Source organism: Littorina saxatilis, linkage group LG13 (genome assembly GCF_037325665.1).
Source record: "Littorina saxatilis isolate snail1 linkage group LG13, US_GU_Lsax_2.0, whole genome shotgun sequence".
Taxonomy (NCBI): domain Eukaryota; kingdom Metazoa; phylum Mollusca; class Gastropoda; order Littorinimorpha; family Littorinidae; genus Littorina; species Littorina saxatilis.
In genome coordinates, this window is record NC_090257.1 from 38,571,629 (window position 1) to 38,589,128 (window position 17,500).

At 40.9% G+C, this 17,500-nt stretch overlaps 1 protein-coding gene and 2 long non-coding RNA genes across 4 annotated transcripts in view; 2 read left to right on the forward strand and 1 right to left on the reverse strand.

Annotated features, from left to right (window-relative positions):
- The first annotated feature begins 473 nt into the window (after window positions 1-473).
- LOC138945674 (guanine deaminase-like) overlaps window positions 474-17,500 on the forward strand; it is a 33,351-nt gene continuing 16,324 nt past the window's right edge. Inside the window, exon 1 of one of the 2 annotated variants that reach the window (XM_070317163.1) lies at window positions 474-1,046. Coding sequence is in view for 1 of the 2 variants with exons in the window: in XM_070317162.1 (XP_070173263.1) it covers window positions 926-1,042 (117 nt within the window). In the remaining variant the exon portion in view is untranslated. The remainder of the gene's footprint in view (window positions 1,047-17,500) is intronic. The other variant, XM_070317162.1, reaches the window with a different exon arrangement.
- Window positions 1,457-3,929, forward strand: LOC138946098 (uncharacterized). The gene is made up of 4 exons (XR_011449198.1): window positions 1,457-1,562; window positions 1,891-2,033; window positions 3,222-3,324; window positions 3,803-3,929. It is a non-coding gene; the product is annotated as an uncharacterized lncRNA (long non-coding RNA).
- Window positions 4,089-9,322, reverse strand: LOC138945673 (uncharacterized). Its single transcript, XR_011449064.1, has 3 exons — window positions 8,886-9,322; window positions 7,804-7,952; window positions 4,089-4,514 (listed from the first exon to the last, which is right to left on the reverse strand). It is a non-coding gene; the product is annotated as an uncharacterized lncRNA (long non-coding RNA).

The following is a 17,500-nucleotide window of genomic DNA, read 5'->3' on the forward strand; positions in this document are numbered from 1 at the left end:
GCGCGTGAAAATCGAGCGCAAAACAGCCGGGTAAAAGTTCAGGGCGCTAAAGTACATTTGAGCCGAAATCGCACCCAAACTCCTGTTGACCTCATTTCTTCCCAAAATAAACATCACTGCTAAAATAAAATGAATTAAAACCAAGACAGTATCCAACCCAGTATCCTTAATTTTTGAAAGGCTAAGTGATTTACAACAAATGTCTTCTCACAATCCGTAACTTTGTCAAAAAATATTTGCAGAAGTTTCTCACCTCGCCTTGGCAGCCATCTTGGAACTGGAGAGACCCTACGCAGGAAGCAAGGTTGAAAGTTGGTTAACCGGTGACGTCACTCCAGTCGTACCGGACCGAGTTTTTGCGACCTCCGGTTCGACTCGAGTCACCTTAGTTGACGCTAAAACTCGCTCTCTGACGCACCACGCCTGGCTATTTGCACCACAGGGGCGTCTTATCCAGGTGGGGCCATGGGGCTAGAGCCCCACCACTTTTTCCCCCCTAAAAAAAAAAGACAAAAAAAAAGAGAGAGAGAGAGAGAGAGAGAGAGAGAGAGAGAGAGAGAGAGAGAGAGAGAGAGCCTCAAAGGGAAAGAACTCGATAACGCTCTTCTTTTGCAATAGAGACAGAAAGTTCCGAGTTGGTGTGTCTGCTGCTTTTTCACGAGATTGTGCTATCGTATTTCCTAATTAAAATTGATAGCCCCACCACTTTTTCATAGCGTGTGACGCCCCTGCACCAAGTGAAGGCCAGAGACCTGTTGGATACAGGGACACAGTGTGGAGAGAAGGCGACATTTCATTCTGCAGTTTCTGTCAAGGCGAGCTGAACCAAGAGTGAGAGCGCAAGCGAAGTGTTATTCGTCTATTCGCTATCGTAGGATTTGTACGTGTTCGTCGTTTGTGGCCACGCAAGGAAAGCGATCGAACAATGCCGGCGAAAGATGACCACACGGATAGAGTTTTCTGTGGCACGATTGTGCATTCCACTAAAAGTGACCCTTTGGAAATACGGGAGAATGCGATTTTGGGTGTGAAGCGAGGAAAGGCAAGTTCGCCGGTGTTTGGATTGATCTTTCTTGTTTTCATGTTAACGTTGTTGTCGCTGCTGCTCAGTGCTGCTGGTGTTGTGGTGGTGATTGATTTACTTGGTTTTGTAAAGTATCCTTGGCATTCGATGTCAGTAATCCCACACGTTTTGGGCTTATTTTTGTGGGCCACAAACGCGAAATGTGCCCCACAAATTTTTGGGCTTATTTTTGTGGGGCACATTTTGGTTTTGTGGGCCACAAACTGTGTTTGTGGAGCGTAAAATAAGGGGCACAAATTGAGCTCCATAAAAAATAAGGACAAATATTTGTGGGGCTTAAACAGTGTTTTTGCCCCAAAAAATGTTTTGGGCTCTTTTTTGTCTTCCTTATTTTGGACGTTGAGCGAGGTTTTCAGACCTACTGCGTTTCGGTTTTTAGTTCAGTAATGGCGGTCGAAGGCGATCTGTTTGGAAAGAATCATGATGTTTGCTAATGCGAGAGAATTGGGACGGGCGAACCTTTGCATATTAACCAGAGGTAAGTTTCCATGTTTCGTTTTATAACTGAGAGTGGGTTTATGGTAGTATGTGTTGCAACATGTGTCATTTCGACTCACTCGAGTCACTGTGTGTGTCAGTCCACAGGCGCAAGGTATCCAACACGTAGTCTATAGTTGCCCTGAACAGGGATTTTCTCATTAATTTGAAGAAGAAGATTACCACTAGTCTACCACGTTTTTGCAACCTCTTTTCAAGGTGCATGATCATAATATTTTATAAATTCTTTTTGTTTTTAAAGATTGAGTCTAACTTGAAATACTCAAATCAGTAGGTGACCTGATCGGTTCCCAATTATTTTATTGCAGGTTGGCATCAATCAGAAGAGAGCTAGAGCTAGTATGTTCAACTTCAAGGTCTCCTCTCAGCCGAAAAAGCCAACCGATTGCTGCATGATCTTGAGGCTGTCACTGACAGAAGTAAAATATTTGATGCCACTGCCGCAAATCAGGTAAGAGTAAGGCGAAGAGGTTTTATTATGTACAACTGTCAGTGTTATGATACAGTGTTGTTTTTCCTTCCCCTCCCTCAGATTCTCAAGTTCTGGTCAGAATAACTCATATGGAGGTGTGTGTGACTGTGAGCAAGACTGAGAGAGTGTTTTCATTTTATTTGTACAATTCATGACATGTTCAGGGATAATAATAAAATAATGAACACCTACTGACTTAATTAGAGTCCAAACCACAGAACTGCTCGAAGCTCTTAGCTTTATTTCACCAGTATGATGATCATGCAGTTCCTCCAGTATTAGAATCATTACTAATACTAGAAGCGCATGACTTTCAGTGTGTACCTTTAAGTTTAATAAAGTACAATGTATTGCTGTAAACAGTCACTCACTCACTCACTGTCAGGATATCTCATTCTCAGTGAAACTGTGTGTCAAGTTCTATTATTTTTTTCCTTTGTGCTCTACACACATGCATACATGCTATACATACCATATAAACATGTTATGTAATATACGTATATATATGCACACATCAACTTGTCTACATTGTATGTCTGTCACTATATCAATCAATCAATCAATGACGCTTATATCGCGCATATTCCGTGGGTACAGTTCTAGGCGCTCTGCAGTGATGCCGTGTGAGATGAAATTTTATACGGCCAGTAGATTGCAGCCATGTCGGCGCATATTTACCTTTCACGGCCTTATTCCAAGTCACACGGGTATGGTAGACAATTATTAACTGTGCCTAAGCAATTTTGCCAGGAAAGACCCTTTTGTCAATCGTGGGATCTTTAACGTGCACACCCAATGTAGTATATATCAGTCTATGTGAACACATTCAGTTCACTGATTCAGTCAAAACTTCACTAAATGTAAAAGGACTTATAACATTTTATATTCTAGAAAGATATCAATGCCACTGTCCCACAGTATCATAAGAATCAAGCGTTAATGTTGGTTTGGTCGTTTGTTGTCGTTTTTTGTTGTTGTTGTTTTATGGGGGAGGGTGCAGTGTGTAAATTCATCTGGTTCTGTGGACAGTGTGTTTGTTGTTCCTCCACATAGGTAAATATCATACTGCATGTAGCTCCTAGTACTACTTCAACTTGTCCTGTCAACTAACTGTTTTAAAATTGGTGCTCAGAGGAATGTTACTTCAGCCAATATTATATATTACAGGTTGGCATCGATCCGGCACAGTGGAAGAAGCAGATTGATTCCTTCATGATCCGGAGGCTGTCAAGACTCAAATGGGAAATATTTCATGCTAATGGCAATTCAGGTAAGAGTTTTGCTACATGATCATATTGTGTTTTATCCTCCCTCTCAGTCTCAAATTCTGGTTATATTCTGACTGTTGGTGTGTGTTTGTGTGTGAGAACTGAATTGTGTGTGTGTGTCATGTGTGTGTGTGTTTGATTTTCCCTGGCCAGTCAGGAGAGCTGCCAGACATTAATAGTATAATACCTGCAGATTTTTCTAGCCCTGCAGATTGATGTTACACACCTTTGCTTTGCTTTTTGAATTTGATAGCAAGCGCTGACAGGGAATGTGTCTTCTATATTTCATATGTTAAAAAGTAGGCATTAAAACTTGTCTACCAGGGAATTAGAATGTTTACGCTCTTGGCATTTATGTGGGTTTAGTGTGTGTGTGTGTGTGTCAGTTACAAACACAATTTACTCCTTACTCATACTTAAAACTTGCTCTTGTCATTGTGTTTGGATTTATGATCAGTTCCTTTGTCATTCATTTGTCAGTAGGGACAGAAGATGAAAAGACCTGGCCAGTGAATGTGGATGAAAAGCAGTGCTATCCAAGTCCAGCTGTGATCGATGGGGAAACTACAGCTACAGCGGCAGTAAATGTCCACTCAGCAGGGGCAGACGAGGGGGGGGGGGGGGGGGCACAGGGGGCACGTGCCCCCCCCCCCCCCCCCCGAAATTAAAAAAACAAAATTGGAAAGCTGATTCTATGACCATTTCTAAGTTCAAATGGCACCAGATGGCACCATTTTGCTTCTTTGGGCAAAAAAATTTTTCCCAAAGCTAAGCCTGTGTGTAAAATACTGCCTGTGAACAGCTTAACTTAAAGCACTCAAACAACATAAAAGATAATACCACTTTATGTAGTAAAAACAAACAAACCGCTGTTGCTGTAAGAAAATATCTGCATACCAAACACTACCTGTATTTAGCTGAATTGACAACTTACATAAGTCAAAATGTACCCTTGATCCACACCGCACCACACATTATTTGTGTAGAATGTTACTGTTAATGTGTTACATGTTCATTTCACCACTAAGGCAACAGAAAACCTCTGTAAGTGTAAGCATCTTCAGATGGACTATATTAAAGCAGTTCTGGGAGCTCTGTCAGCACAGAATGAACTGAATCTGATCATCATCCGCAGCAAAGCCAGGCACCCCTCTGCAAGCTGCCTGCACGTCATATCTCGGCACCTCACTTCCTGGAAAATAAAGAAAATGTATTACTGAGCACATCCAGACTTTGCTGTGCGCTGATGGGGATATGTTTTGGGTATCGAGAAGAGGGTGTGTGTTGGGGGTGGGGGTGCGGGAAGGTAAGACTTGTTCTTCACAAGATCAGTGGGGTGGAGAATGGTGTGGGTGATATTGACAGTGACAACTATGAACTAAACTGTAAACATTGTTCTGTAATATTACAGGTGCCATCATTCCTTCTTGTGAAAACCATTTATTTCATGGATATATATATTTATACTTTCATCATTAAAATTAAAAAGATAATCTTTCATCATTAAAATTAAAAAGACTTCCTCACAAGAACCTTTCTAACAACATGATATCTTGTTATGCTGCTGATGTGAGCAGCTTTTCTGGAATGTGATGGAAAGATACTATTTTTTAAATTCAGCATGAGCCACATATTTAGCGTTGACACCTTGGTTTTCTTGAGAAATGTGATGTGAATTCATTCAGAAAATTCTAACTCTGCGTAGGGGCAGTCAGGGTGTTGAATGTAGAAGTAGGTATCCAAGTACACAGGCGGTATTACAATTTACATTGTAACTCTTAGTCTTATTGAAGTTATTCATGGACATGTAAGAAAAAAAAATTAATAAAAAAAACCTGGCCAGATCTGTGATTGTGAGCCAAGGAAAGGACTGACTGTATTTACAATAATTCCAGTAATGAGTAAATCTTTCATTCTAGCTATTTCATGTTTTACTTTCTTGCATTGCAATAGTTCAATGTTCATACAAACAGTATAATGCACTTTATGAGTATAGGGTTGCAACAAACTTTAAGATGGGAAGATCGAGAGAGAAAATAAAGATATTTGTACCATTGGGCAAAAAAAATAAAAATAGGTGTGGTTAAGATAACATAGCCAAAATAAATAGGGTAGGAAGGTAGGCAATCACTTTTTTTTTAATACTTTTTTTTCTTAATAGCAGAGCAACCAAGCGTGTAGCACTCGCAACCGAAGAAGATGCCGCCATTTTTGTCATGGCAAGCGTCTGTTGGGCCTTTTTAGTAATTTCCCTTGCATCGTCTGTCGTCTGCATGACCACTTGAGCGCTTTCGCTTTCATTGCGTTTTCTGCACTCGTTTTCTTGTTTTCATTTTTTTTTTGACAAATGTAATAAAAAGTTATAGGGTCGGCCCCTAAAAATAGGGTAGGTCGGGTTACCGTAACCACATCTATTTTTTTTAGGCCTTGCTTATGTATACAAAGTACATCATACCAATTACCATGCACAGTATTAGTCTATTACTATGCATCTTCAAATGTATGAATAATTTCATCTACAAAGTACATGTACTTGTAATACAATTTACAAAGAACAAAAGACTGCTGAATTATCTACATCAGAACATGTTTATAATTATAGCTTCAGACTACCATCACCAATACCTAATGTTACTATATATATATATAAATAAATTTTACCAAAGGCAGGTTTCATGGTATTAGGCCATTTTGATAGTCTCAGATTTGCTTAGTCTTTTAAATCCATATCTGTGAGAATCTGCTGTATTTGTTGTATTAACATGCAAACTAGTTGTTGTTTAAATACTTTTTTGAAAATAAAAGTTGAAATTTTTGATAATGTGTTTATTTATGCGCGTGTGAATGGTGGCGATCGTCAAAATACGGACGGATGAATTTACTTTTGCCACAGCATCACTAAACAAAGAACTAAATTCCAACACATACATGCACAAGTATCAATGCTGTGGTGGTTGAGAGTGCCAGAACACATTGAAATGATTGTTTTTCAACAACAATCGATATCCATAACACAAATTCTAACTTATACTAGCTCCGCAAAAAAAATGTATGGGGATTCGGATCTGTCCGTCCGCATAGCGATATCAAGAGCATCGAAACTAATTGTGATTTCACAGGACAAAAACACAAGTTTACCTAATTTTGTATACTGTAAATACAAGTTTGTGCACCCTTGAAGTGAGTTATAATGTTGCCGAGGTCAATTTGCCCTTGATCGACGCACGGTGACCCGAGTTTCAAAGTTGCGATCCAGTCCGTCTAAACAATGTATAGTAACGATCGCCACTTTTTTCTTTTCATTCAAAAACTAACCGTTTGGGGAGGAAGTGACCTCACGTTGTTTTACGTTGACGCTCGCGCTCGACAGAAAAAGACCGCAACAGTTTTTCAGTTAAAAAAATCGCAAAGTAATTACATTTTCTGAGGTTTTCTAGTGTCCGTCTAGTAACAATCGCCACTCTAGCGATCGCCACTGAGTGTTGAAGTCACATTTAACTCCATTTTCGACTGTTTTAAGAAACTATTTTGACGCTCAATCGTCACGTTTCAGTGTCGAAACACGTACTGTGCATTTGCAATCAGCCGGTGTGTCCAAACTGAAATGCGAGTGATGCCTCGATTTGTGGCGATCGCTCACGTGGTTGACGGACAGAAATACCTTCTTATGGGGTAGGGGAACAGTTACTCCTCCATACAATAATGGTGTTTACAAATGATTGCAAACTTGTCTCTTTATAAACTGTTCAGACATGTCTTCTCTTCAATAATTTTCAGTTTTGCTCGGTTTGTTAATCAGGAGCACCCTGCAGATAATTTTTCATCTGTGACAATGCTCGAAATGTTGACGTAATTCCAATGCCCATATCCTTCTCTTGTTACCTCATCTAGCCAAAACCATTGAAGATAGAAAGACATTTATTGAACAAACTAGATGCACAACACCAGTCTTAACACGTTTTGTTCTTACATGTATATGAAAATATTGATGGCCATGGAATGGTTTGAAAAAAAACACGGTTTTTTCCTTCAAAACGGTCTAGGTCTGCCGGAAGTCGTATTTTTTCAAACCATTCATTTGAAGATCAATATTTTGATATACATACAAGAACAAAACTTGTTAAGAATGATGTGTTGCATATTTTTTGTTCAATAAATGTCTTTCTATCTTCAACGGTTTTGGCTATATGAGCTATATGCATGCATAGGATGACCGTATTGCTTTTTAGCGTTTTCAGGGTATGCCGCTTTGCGCCTGGTTTTTAGATATAAATAAGGACCAGGACTATAAAAAAAATTACTGTTTTTAGTTGTAACAAACTCACTTTGTTGGAAAAACATGTCCTTTGAATTGTGTGCCAACATTTATTTTGTAGAATTTGAGTGTGTAAATAGTAAATTGCTGAACACAATACTGTGAAACCTGCCCATACAGATTTGACAAGCAAAAGCTGTAAGTGGTAAAGAAATGTGTAACTTACTCTTCAGGGGTAGTCTGTAATGTAAAGCACCACGCCAAGTCATCCTGATACCTCTCCAGTACATGTATCCATGTTTAAAGGTAAACTGTTGGAACTGGAAGACAGGAGCTGTATGAATGATGCACATCATCTCTGGTTTCTCAGAAGGCCTGAAAAAAAAAAGAACAATATTAACATAACATGTCTTGAAAATGAAATAAGTACTATTTCAACTTCACTATCAGAGCCAAATCACTCACTAATTCAGTAATTGTTTTGTTTATTCATTTACAACCATAGTTCATACACTGATACAGCAGCATTTGATTATGTGCATGTAGATTACAGATATATCAAGCATTTTATAAACTTGAGTAAAAAAGGTTGGTAGCAACCCCATAGACAATTATATAAAAAAAACAACAACAGGTGTTTCGCTGTACCACGCTGCAACACCGAACAATACAGACAGTCGTTCTTCCCACGATCCACAATAGAGTGGAATCACCTGGACAACGTAGTTGTCCACTCAGCCTCTACTGAGGCATTCAAGGCGGCGCTGACCACCAGCCGTCGCTAAACGACGTCGCTGCGCACACCCACCCGTCGCGCCAAAGCCAGCAATCTGGATGCTAGCGACGTAAGGCCTAAAGAAAAAATAGGTGTGGTTACGGTAACCCGACCTACCCTATTTTTAGGGGCCGACCCTATAACTTTTTATTACATTTGTCAAAAAAAGAGAAAGAAACGAGTGCAGAAAACGCAATGAAAGCGACAGCGCTCCAGTCGCACACTTATTTCCCTGTCAAGTAGGTTTAATTTGTACACATTAGAAAAAAAGTAAAAAAAAACAAAAGTGATTGCCTACCTTCCTACCCTATTTTTTTTGGTTATGTTACCGTAACCACACCTATTTTTTTTTGGCCTAACGCACAGCCACAGAGATACAGTACAGAACACAACAATTAAACACACTCATGCAGTGACTCAGTCACACCCAGTTACTCAGTAACACACACATACACACCAGATAAATCTTGCTCAGTTCTACAAAGGCCACGTTTGCAATGGTCATGTCTTGGATTTTCAAAACAATAACTTACCTGCTGGTTGATCCAAACCGATGATTGAAAATCAGTGAGACTGAGAGGAAAATGTCCTGTAGTGTACAGTGCGATTCATCGCCAACCTTCCCATTCAAGGCAGACCGTGTCCAAAATCAGCTGTACCATTCACATCCCGATTGCATTCCTTCAGAAGGGCAGTCAGTGTTTAAACTTCTTTGTCGATACTATTTCTCTGGTGGACGTGTTGAACTGCCAAAATCGTCAACACCCCTATTCTGTACTCCACTGAGGAAGAGCGTTTTATTGTGTCTTAAAACCGACTTCTCGGGAAAGTGATCAATCGAATTTTATGGTCCACAAAAACTTGCTTCATATTTTATTTAAGGACTACTTTTATTTGCCTTTATTTTTATGGCGCACATTTTGTGCCCCACATTTTGTTTTGGCCTTCATTTTGTGGTCCACAAACTGGAAATGTGGCCCACAAATATTTGGCCTTATTTTTGTGGTCCACAAACTGGAAATATGCCCCACAAATTTGTGGGCTTATTTGTTGGATTAATGACATCGAATGCCAAGGATAGTAAAGTCTATCTTTCCGGCTGACTCAGTGCCCGTCTGACCGATGTCTGTCGATCTGTCTCACTGTTCCTCTGTTTGCCTGTCTGTTCGTCGCTCAAGCTGTTCGTCTGTCTATCTATCTGCCTGTCTGTTCGTCTCTAGCTATTCGTCTATCTGTCTGTCTACATGTGTGTCCGCCTCTCTAGCTATTCGTCTGTCTGTCTGCCTGTCTGTCCGCTTCTCTAGCAATTCGTCTGTCTGTCTGCCTGTCTGTCCGTCTCTTGCTATTCGTCTGTCTGTTCGTCTCTCTAGCTATTCGTCTGTCTGTCTGCCTGTCTGTTCGTCTCTCTATCTATTCGTCTGTCGGTCTCCATGTCTGTTCGTCTCTCTAGCTATTCGTCTGTCTGTCTGCCTGTCTGTTCGTCTCTCTAGCTATTCGTCTGTCTGTCTGCCTGTCTGTTCGTCTCTCTATCTATTCGTCTGTCTGCCTGTCTGTTCGTGTCTCTAGCTAATCGTCTGTCTGTTTGCCTGTCTGTTCGTCTCTCTAGCTATTCGTCTGTCTCAGTCTGTCTGCCTGTCTGTTCGTCTCTAGCTATTCGTCTGTCTGTTTGCCTGCCTGTTCGTCTCTCTAGCTATTCGTCTGTCTGTCTGCCGGTCTGTTCTGCGTCTTTTTAGCTATTTGTCTCTCTGTCTGCCTGTCTGTCCGCCTCACTAGCTTAGCTATTCGTCTGTCTGTCTGCCTGTCTGTTCGTCTCTCTAGCTATTCGTCTGTCTTTCTGTCTGTCTGCCTGTCTGTTCGTCTCTCTATCTATTTGTCTGTCTGTCTGCCTGTCTGTTTTGTCACTCTAGCTGTTCGTCTGTCTGTCTATCTGCCTGTCTGTTCGTCTCTAGCTATTCGTCTGTCTGTCTGCCTGTCTGTCCGCTTCTCTAGCTATTCGTCTGTCTGTCTGCCTGTTCGTCTCTCTAGCTATTCGTCTGTCTGTCTGCCTGTCTGTTTGTCTGTTCGTCTCTCTAGCTATTCGTCTGTCTGTCTGCCTGTCTACCTGTCTGTTTGTCTGTTCGTCTCTCTAGCTATTCGTCTGTCTGTCTGCCTGTCTGTTCGTCTCTCTAGCTATTCGTCTGTCTGTCTGCCGGTCTGTTCCGCGTCTATTTAGGCCTAAAAAAAAATAGGTGTGGTTACGGTAACCCGACCTACCCTATTTTTAGGGGCCGATCCTATAACTTTTTATTACATTTGTCAAAAAAACAACAACAAAAAAACAACACGAGTGCAAAAAACGCAATGCAAGCGAAAGCGCCCGAGTCGCACACTTATAAATTTCCCTGTCAAGTAGGTTTAATTTGTACACATTAGAAAAAAAAGTTTAAAAAAAAAAGTGATTGCCTGCCTACCTACCCTATTTTTTTTGGCTATGTTACCGAAACCACACCTATTTTTTATTTTTTTTGCCTTAGCTATTTGTCTCTCTGTCTGCCTGCCTGTCTGTTCGTCTCTCTAGCTCTTCATCTGTCTGCTTGTCTGTTCTTCTCTCTAGCTATTATTCTGTATGTCTGCATGCCTGTCCGTTTCTCTAGCTGTTCGTCTTTCAGTCTATCTGTCTGTTCGTCTCTCTAGCGATTCGTCTGTCTGTCTGCCCGTCTGTTCGTCTCTCTAGCTATTCGTCTGTCTGTCTGTCTGTTCGTCTCTTTAGCGATTCGTCTGTCTGTCTGTCTGTTCGTCTCTCTAGCTATTCGTCTACCTGTATGTCCGTCTGTTCGTCTCTCTAGCTATTCGTCTGTCTGTCTGTCTGTTCGTCTCTCTAGCGATTCGTCTGTCTGTCTGTCTGTTCGTCTCTCTAGCTATTCGTCTACCTGTATGTCCGTCTGTTCGTCTCTCTAGCTATTCGTCTGTCTGTCTGTCTGTTCGTCTCTCTAGCGATTCGTCTGTCTGTCTGTCTGTCTGTTCGTCTCTCTAGCTATTCGTCTACCTGTATGTCCGTCTGTTCGTCTCTCTAGCTATTCGTCTGTCTGTCTGTCTGTTCGTCTCTCTAGCTATTCGTCTACCTGTATGTCCGTCTGTTCGTCTCTCTAGCTATTCGTCTGTCTGTCTGTTCGTCTCTCTAGCGATTCGTCTGTCTGTCTGTCTGTCTGTTCGTCTCTCTAGCTATTCGTCTACCTGTATGTCCGTCTGTTCGTCTCTCTAGCTATTCGTCTGTCTGTCTGTCTGTTCGTCTCTCTAGCGATTCGTCTGTCTGTCTGTCTGTCTGTTCGTCTCTTACACTAGTCTTCTGTCTGTCTTCCTGTATGTCCGTCTCTCTAGCTGTTCGTTCGTCCGGCGTCCATCCGGCTGTCAGTCTGTTTGTCTGTCTGTCTGTCCATCTGTCCGTCCATCCGGCCTTCTGTCTCAGCCTAAATCATACCTGATCGTTTTTATCCAGTTTTCTGCTTTCTCTTCTGTGCACGAGGTCTTCTGCATTTAATCCTCTTTCCGCTTGTTGTGTTGCGTCTTCTCCTGCTTGTTGTGTTGCGTCTTCTCCTGCTTGTTGTGTTGCGTCTTCTCCTGCTTGTTGTGTTGCGTCTTCTCCTGCTTGTTGTGTTGCGTCTTCTCCTGCTTGTTGTGTTGCGTCTTCTCCTGCTTGTTGTGTTGCGTCTTCTCCTGCTTGCTTGCTCTTTTGACATCAAGTCAAGTTTTTACTAAATGTTTTAGATAGACTGGGAATCGAGACGACGGTGCTGGTGGTAGTGATGATGATAGTGTGTGTGTGTGTGTGTGTGTGTGTGTGTGTGTGTGTGTGTGTGTGTGTGTGTGTGTGTGTGTGTGTGTGTGTGTGTCTCAGTGTATGTGTGTGGGTGTAGAGCGATTCCCGGTAAACTATTGGACAGATATCCGTAAATCTTTATATATATATACTAGATGAATACCCGCTTCGTCGGGTACCCGGCTTCGCCGGGAAGAAGTAGAGCCGAATAAGAAGTAGAGCGGAATACATTGTACGCGATTGACGCCACACGAAGGAAGGGAGATAAACGCGCAAAACACTGGAGAAGATAAGGAAGAGTTACTGGGAATGGATGTATAGAAAAACCAAAATCGGTTGAGCGCTGCGCGCTGAGAGCACGTGTTGAAAATTTTCATCGACCAGATTGTGTACGGGGTCTACCTGAATAATTTATGCCCACCAACTTTGAAGCAGATCCATCGAGAACTTTGGCCGTGCATCGCGAAGTGACACAGATAGACAGACAGACAGACAGACAGACAGACAGACAGACAGACAGACACACACACACACACACACACACACACACACACACACACACACACACACACACACACACACACACACACACACACACACACACACACACACACACACACACACACACACACACACACACACACACAAGCCGTATATATATACACAAACTCTTTCAGATGATATCCCCACCAGTTTTGTTGGTTTTATGTTTACAATAAGTGTCTATGATGACACCATACCCGGCTTTTACAAAAGATGAGGCGGTGCTGTCATGCCCTCATTTTTCAATCGTATTGATTGAATTTTGGTCAAACATTCTTTGACTATCAGTCGGGACTATGGTATTGTATTTCATCTCGCAAGCTTTAAAATGAATCAATTAGTTTGTTTATCAAATTTGTCATTATATCAAACCTTCATTCATAGACTCTGAAATCTTTGCATTTCATTCCTCGCCAAGTTCTGAATCCAAAAATGTAAAAGATATGTAATGTCTTTCAGAAAAGAAGAATCAAGTCGCGTAAGGCGAAATTACAACATTTAGTCAAGCTGTCGAACTAGCAGAATGAAACTGAACTCACTGCATTTTTACAGCAAGAGCGTATACTCGTAGCATCGTCAGTCCACCGCTCGATGCAAAGGTAGTAAAATTGACAAGAAGAGCGGGGTAGTAGTTGCGCTGAGAAGGATAGCACGCTTTTCTTTATCTCTATTCTTTTTAACTTTTTGAGCGTGTTTTTAATCCAATCATATCACATCTGTATGTTTTTGGAATCAGGAACACACAAGGAATAAGATGAAATTGTTTTTAAATCGATTTCGGAAATTTTATTTTAATAATAATTTTTATATTTTTAATTTTTAGAGCTTGTTTTTAATCCGAATATAACATATTTATATGTTTTTGGAATCAGAAAATGATGAAGAATAAGATGAACGTAAATTTGGATCGTTTTAAAAATTTTTTATTTTTTTACAATTTTCAGATTTTTAATGACCAAAGTCATTAATTAATTTTTAAGCCACCAAGCTGAAATGCAATACCGAAGTCCGGCCTTCGTCGAAAATTGCTTGCCCAAAATTTCAATCAATTTAATTGAAAAATGAGGGTGTGACAGTGCCGCCTCAACTTTTACAAAAAGCCGGATATGACGTCATGCAAAGGTATTTATCGAAAAAAAGAAAGAACTTCCGGGGATATCATTCCCAGGAACTCTCATGTCAAATTTCATAAAGATCGGTCCAGTAGTTTGGTCTGAATCGCTCTACACACACACACGCACAGACAGACAGACAGACACACACACACACACACACACACACACACACACACACACACATACACCACGACCCTCGTCTCGATTCCCCCTCTACGTTAAAACATTTAGTCAAAACTTGACTAAATGTAAAAAGAAAATGTGCTCAGAAGGATAGAAAATTAGGTTTGTGCAAAATAAGGTCTTATGTTGGCATAAGGGTAAGGAGACCAGCACGGTTGGCCTATAGTGGTAAGGCGTCCGCCCCGTGATCGGGAGGTCGTGGGTTCGAACCCCGGTCGGGTCATACCTAAGACTTTAAAATTGGCAATCTAGTGGCTGCTCCGCCTGGCGTCTGGCATTATGGGGTTAGTGCTAGAACTGGTTGGTCCGGTGTCAGAATAATGTGACTGGGTGAGACATGAAGCCTGTGCTGCGACTTCTGTCTTGTGTGTGGCGCACGTTAAATGTCAAAGCAGCACCGCCCTGATATGGCCCTTCGTGGTCGGCTGGGCGTTAAGCAAACACACAAACAAACAAACAAACAAGTGTGGAAAGAAAATGGTGCGGCAAACGACAAAGACTGAGGTGGACCAAGAAAAAGAGGAGAAAAAAACAAAACAACAAGTCGCGTAAGGCGAAATTACTACATTTAGTCAAGCTGTGGAACTCACAGAATGAAACTGAACGCACTGCATTTTTTCACAATGAACGTAGTCCGCCGCTTGTGCAAAACGGAGTGAAACTGACGAGCCTGTTCAGCGCGGTAGTGGTTTCGCTGTGCTGCATAGCACGCCTTTCTGTACCTCTCTTCGTTTTAACTTTCTGAGCGTGTTTTTAGAATCAGGAACCGACAAGGAATAAGATGAAATTGTTTTTAAATCGATTTCGGAAATTTAATTTTGATCATAATTTTTATATTTTTAATTTTCAGAGCTTGTTTTTAATCCAAATATAACATATTTATATGTTTTTGGAATCAGAAAATGATGAAGAATAAGATGAACCTAAATGTGTCATTAATTACCTTTTAAGCCACCAAGTTAAAATGCAATACCGAAGTCCGGCCTTCGTCGAAGATTACTTTACAAAAATTTCAATCAATTTGATTGAAAAATGAGGGTGTGACAGTGCCGCCTCAAAGTTTACAAAAAGACGGATATGATGTCATCAAAAGTATTTATCGAAAAAATGAAAACAATGTCCGGGGATATCCTTCCCAGGAACTCTCATGTAAAATTTCATAAAGATCGGTCCAGTAGTTTGGTCTGAATCGCTCTACATACACACACGCACAGACAGACGGACAGACAGACAGACAGACAGACAGACAGACACACACACACACACACACACACACACACACACACACACACACACACACACACACACACACACACGCACACACACATACACCACGACCCTCGTCTCGATTCCCCCCTCTATGTTAAAACATTTAGTCCTCCGAGGTAGGAAAAACACCCCCGTCAAAGGGAAATAACCTTCTCAGTTGGTGGCAGTGAGAATGGTTATTTCCCTTTGACCATTAATATGTCCCGCTATAAGTCCTTGTATAATTTTAATCCACCAATAACTCCCTAACCGTGTGTTTGACTGGTCCCAATTTTTGTAAGGACCGTCTCAGGAATGTATAGAACCTGTTCACCAAGTTTGGTGACGATCGGTCCGTTCATTCTTGAGATCTATATGCGAACACAAACACACAAACACATCGACCGAATCCTATACACACCCCTATACCGGGGGTGTAACAACCCGGCTTCGATACTGTGTTGTACTGGAAGTGCTGTTGGGGGTTTACTAAGACTACTAATCATACGTTGTATCAGAGACATAGATAGAAGTAGAGGTTACACGCCGAGTCTCAGTGATTATTAAAAATAATGGTCGAAGTTAGTGGATCATGAAAAATGCGAGCTTTAGCGAGCTTTTTCATGACCGCGAACTAAGACCATTATTTTTTATAATCACTGAGACGAGGTGTGTAACCTCTTTATTCCTCCTTTCTTCAGTTATTCAAAGAAAAGAGGAGGTTTTTTGCGAAAGTTTGATCGAATCCTATTCACTCAACCAGTCAACCTGCGCAGGCGATCGATTAATGCGCGGTTGTATAGTTCCGTGCAAATCATTCCATTCTGTTAACACTTCTTGTCAGTTTTCCTATTTTGGACTAAAATCAAGTACACAGATATGCTGTTATTCTGCTGTGGCGGCAAAGGCAGATATTGTGTGTTCTGTATATGTTTTGGTATCGCTTAGGATAATGTTCTTTCGTCAAATGGGACTAGCAGACGAACTTTTGCACCCGTGTTCCAACGTTAAAAACTGCATGAAGTTCAGTTTTCTGGGGAAAATAGTGTATGAAACCGCTTTATGTTGTTTAAATTGATGAGATGTGTGCATTTGGTTGCGTGTGATCTGTTTATTAAATGAAATATTGTTGAAAACTGACCGTCGGATTGCAGTCTGTTGTCGAAGAAACTGAGTGAAAAGAAGGGGAACTACTCTTGTCGCTAGACAAAGTATGAGTTACTTGCCTTGCGGGAAATTGCTTGTGATGAACGTTTGAGCACGGCAAATCTAGATTCAGAAAACAACCGAACTCATGGATTTTATATGAAGATTCATGTGTTCAGGCCTGTAGTTGTTAATTTAAATGCGGTATGTTTGTATTGTTTGCTCCAGAGATGTATACTTCGTACGTTAGAGCGTTCGGAACTTTTCAGTCGCAAAAAGTAGTACCGAAACAGAACAACTTCTCAACCCATTGCACTATCGAGGATTCAGGCTGTTGCTGGGGTTTTTTTTTTTTTTTTTTTTCACAGAACAAAAGTTTAATAGAAACAACTCCTCCAAGGGGTCTATCAGTGAAGGGATTAAACATGAAATCCATACTCAGCAACGCACAAGAGACGACAAACGAACACGTCTTAAACCTGCCCGTCTTGAGTAGATGCAATCTTCTCAACCCTTGATCAGCTCAGCGGGTTGTTGAAGTGCATGTAGCCGCTATCAACTTATGCAGTGAGGTCTTCTTTGTATTTTTTCCTTTCTTGTAATTTCTGTTTACAGGCACACTCCCTCCCGTGAAAAAAGTTCGGCTTAAATATCTCAGAGCTGCACAGGCTAGCTTTTAGATTAGTTAAGGTCATCCCTCCACTGATACATATATATAATTATAGCAAAAATTCATACCCTGACTGCTTCCTGAAGCAGAGTGGGAATGTTCGGATGATTACATTTCTTAACGGAAACACGTGTTATAAACTGCGAAATCTATGGGTTTTTTTTTTTTAATCATAACATAAATTTATTCCTTATCATACATTTCTATCCGTAAATAACAGTCTCTAAATATTATTATTTCAAACACTCAATTTAAACTTACACTTGTTTTATACCAGTCCCCTGAGGGTTAAATCCCTTTGAAAGATAAATAATATTTCAAGGGGTGTCCCATATCTAAATTTACTTATACACATTTTTCCAATCAAGATTAAATGGGTAAGATACTTAAACATTTCATGTGTCAAACCATTCTTATCTCGCACACAAATCAGCACATCTGTTGCTT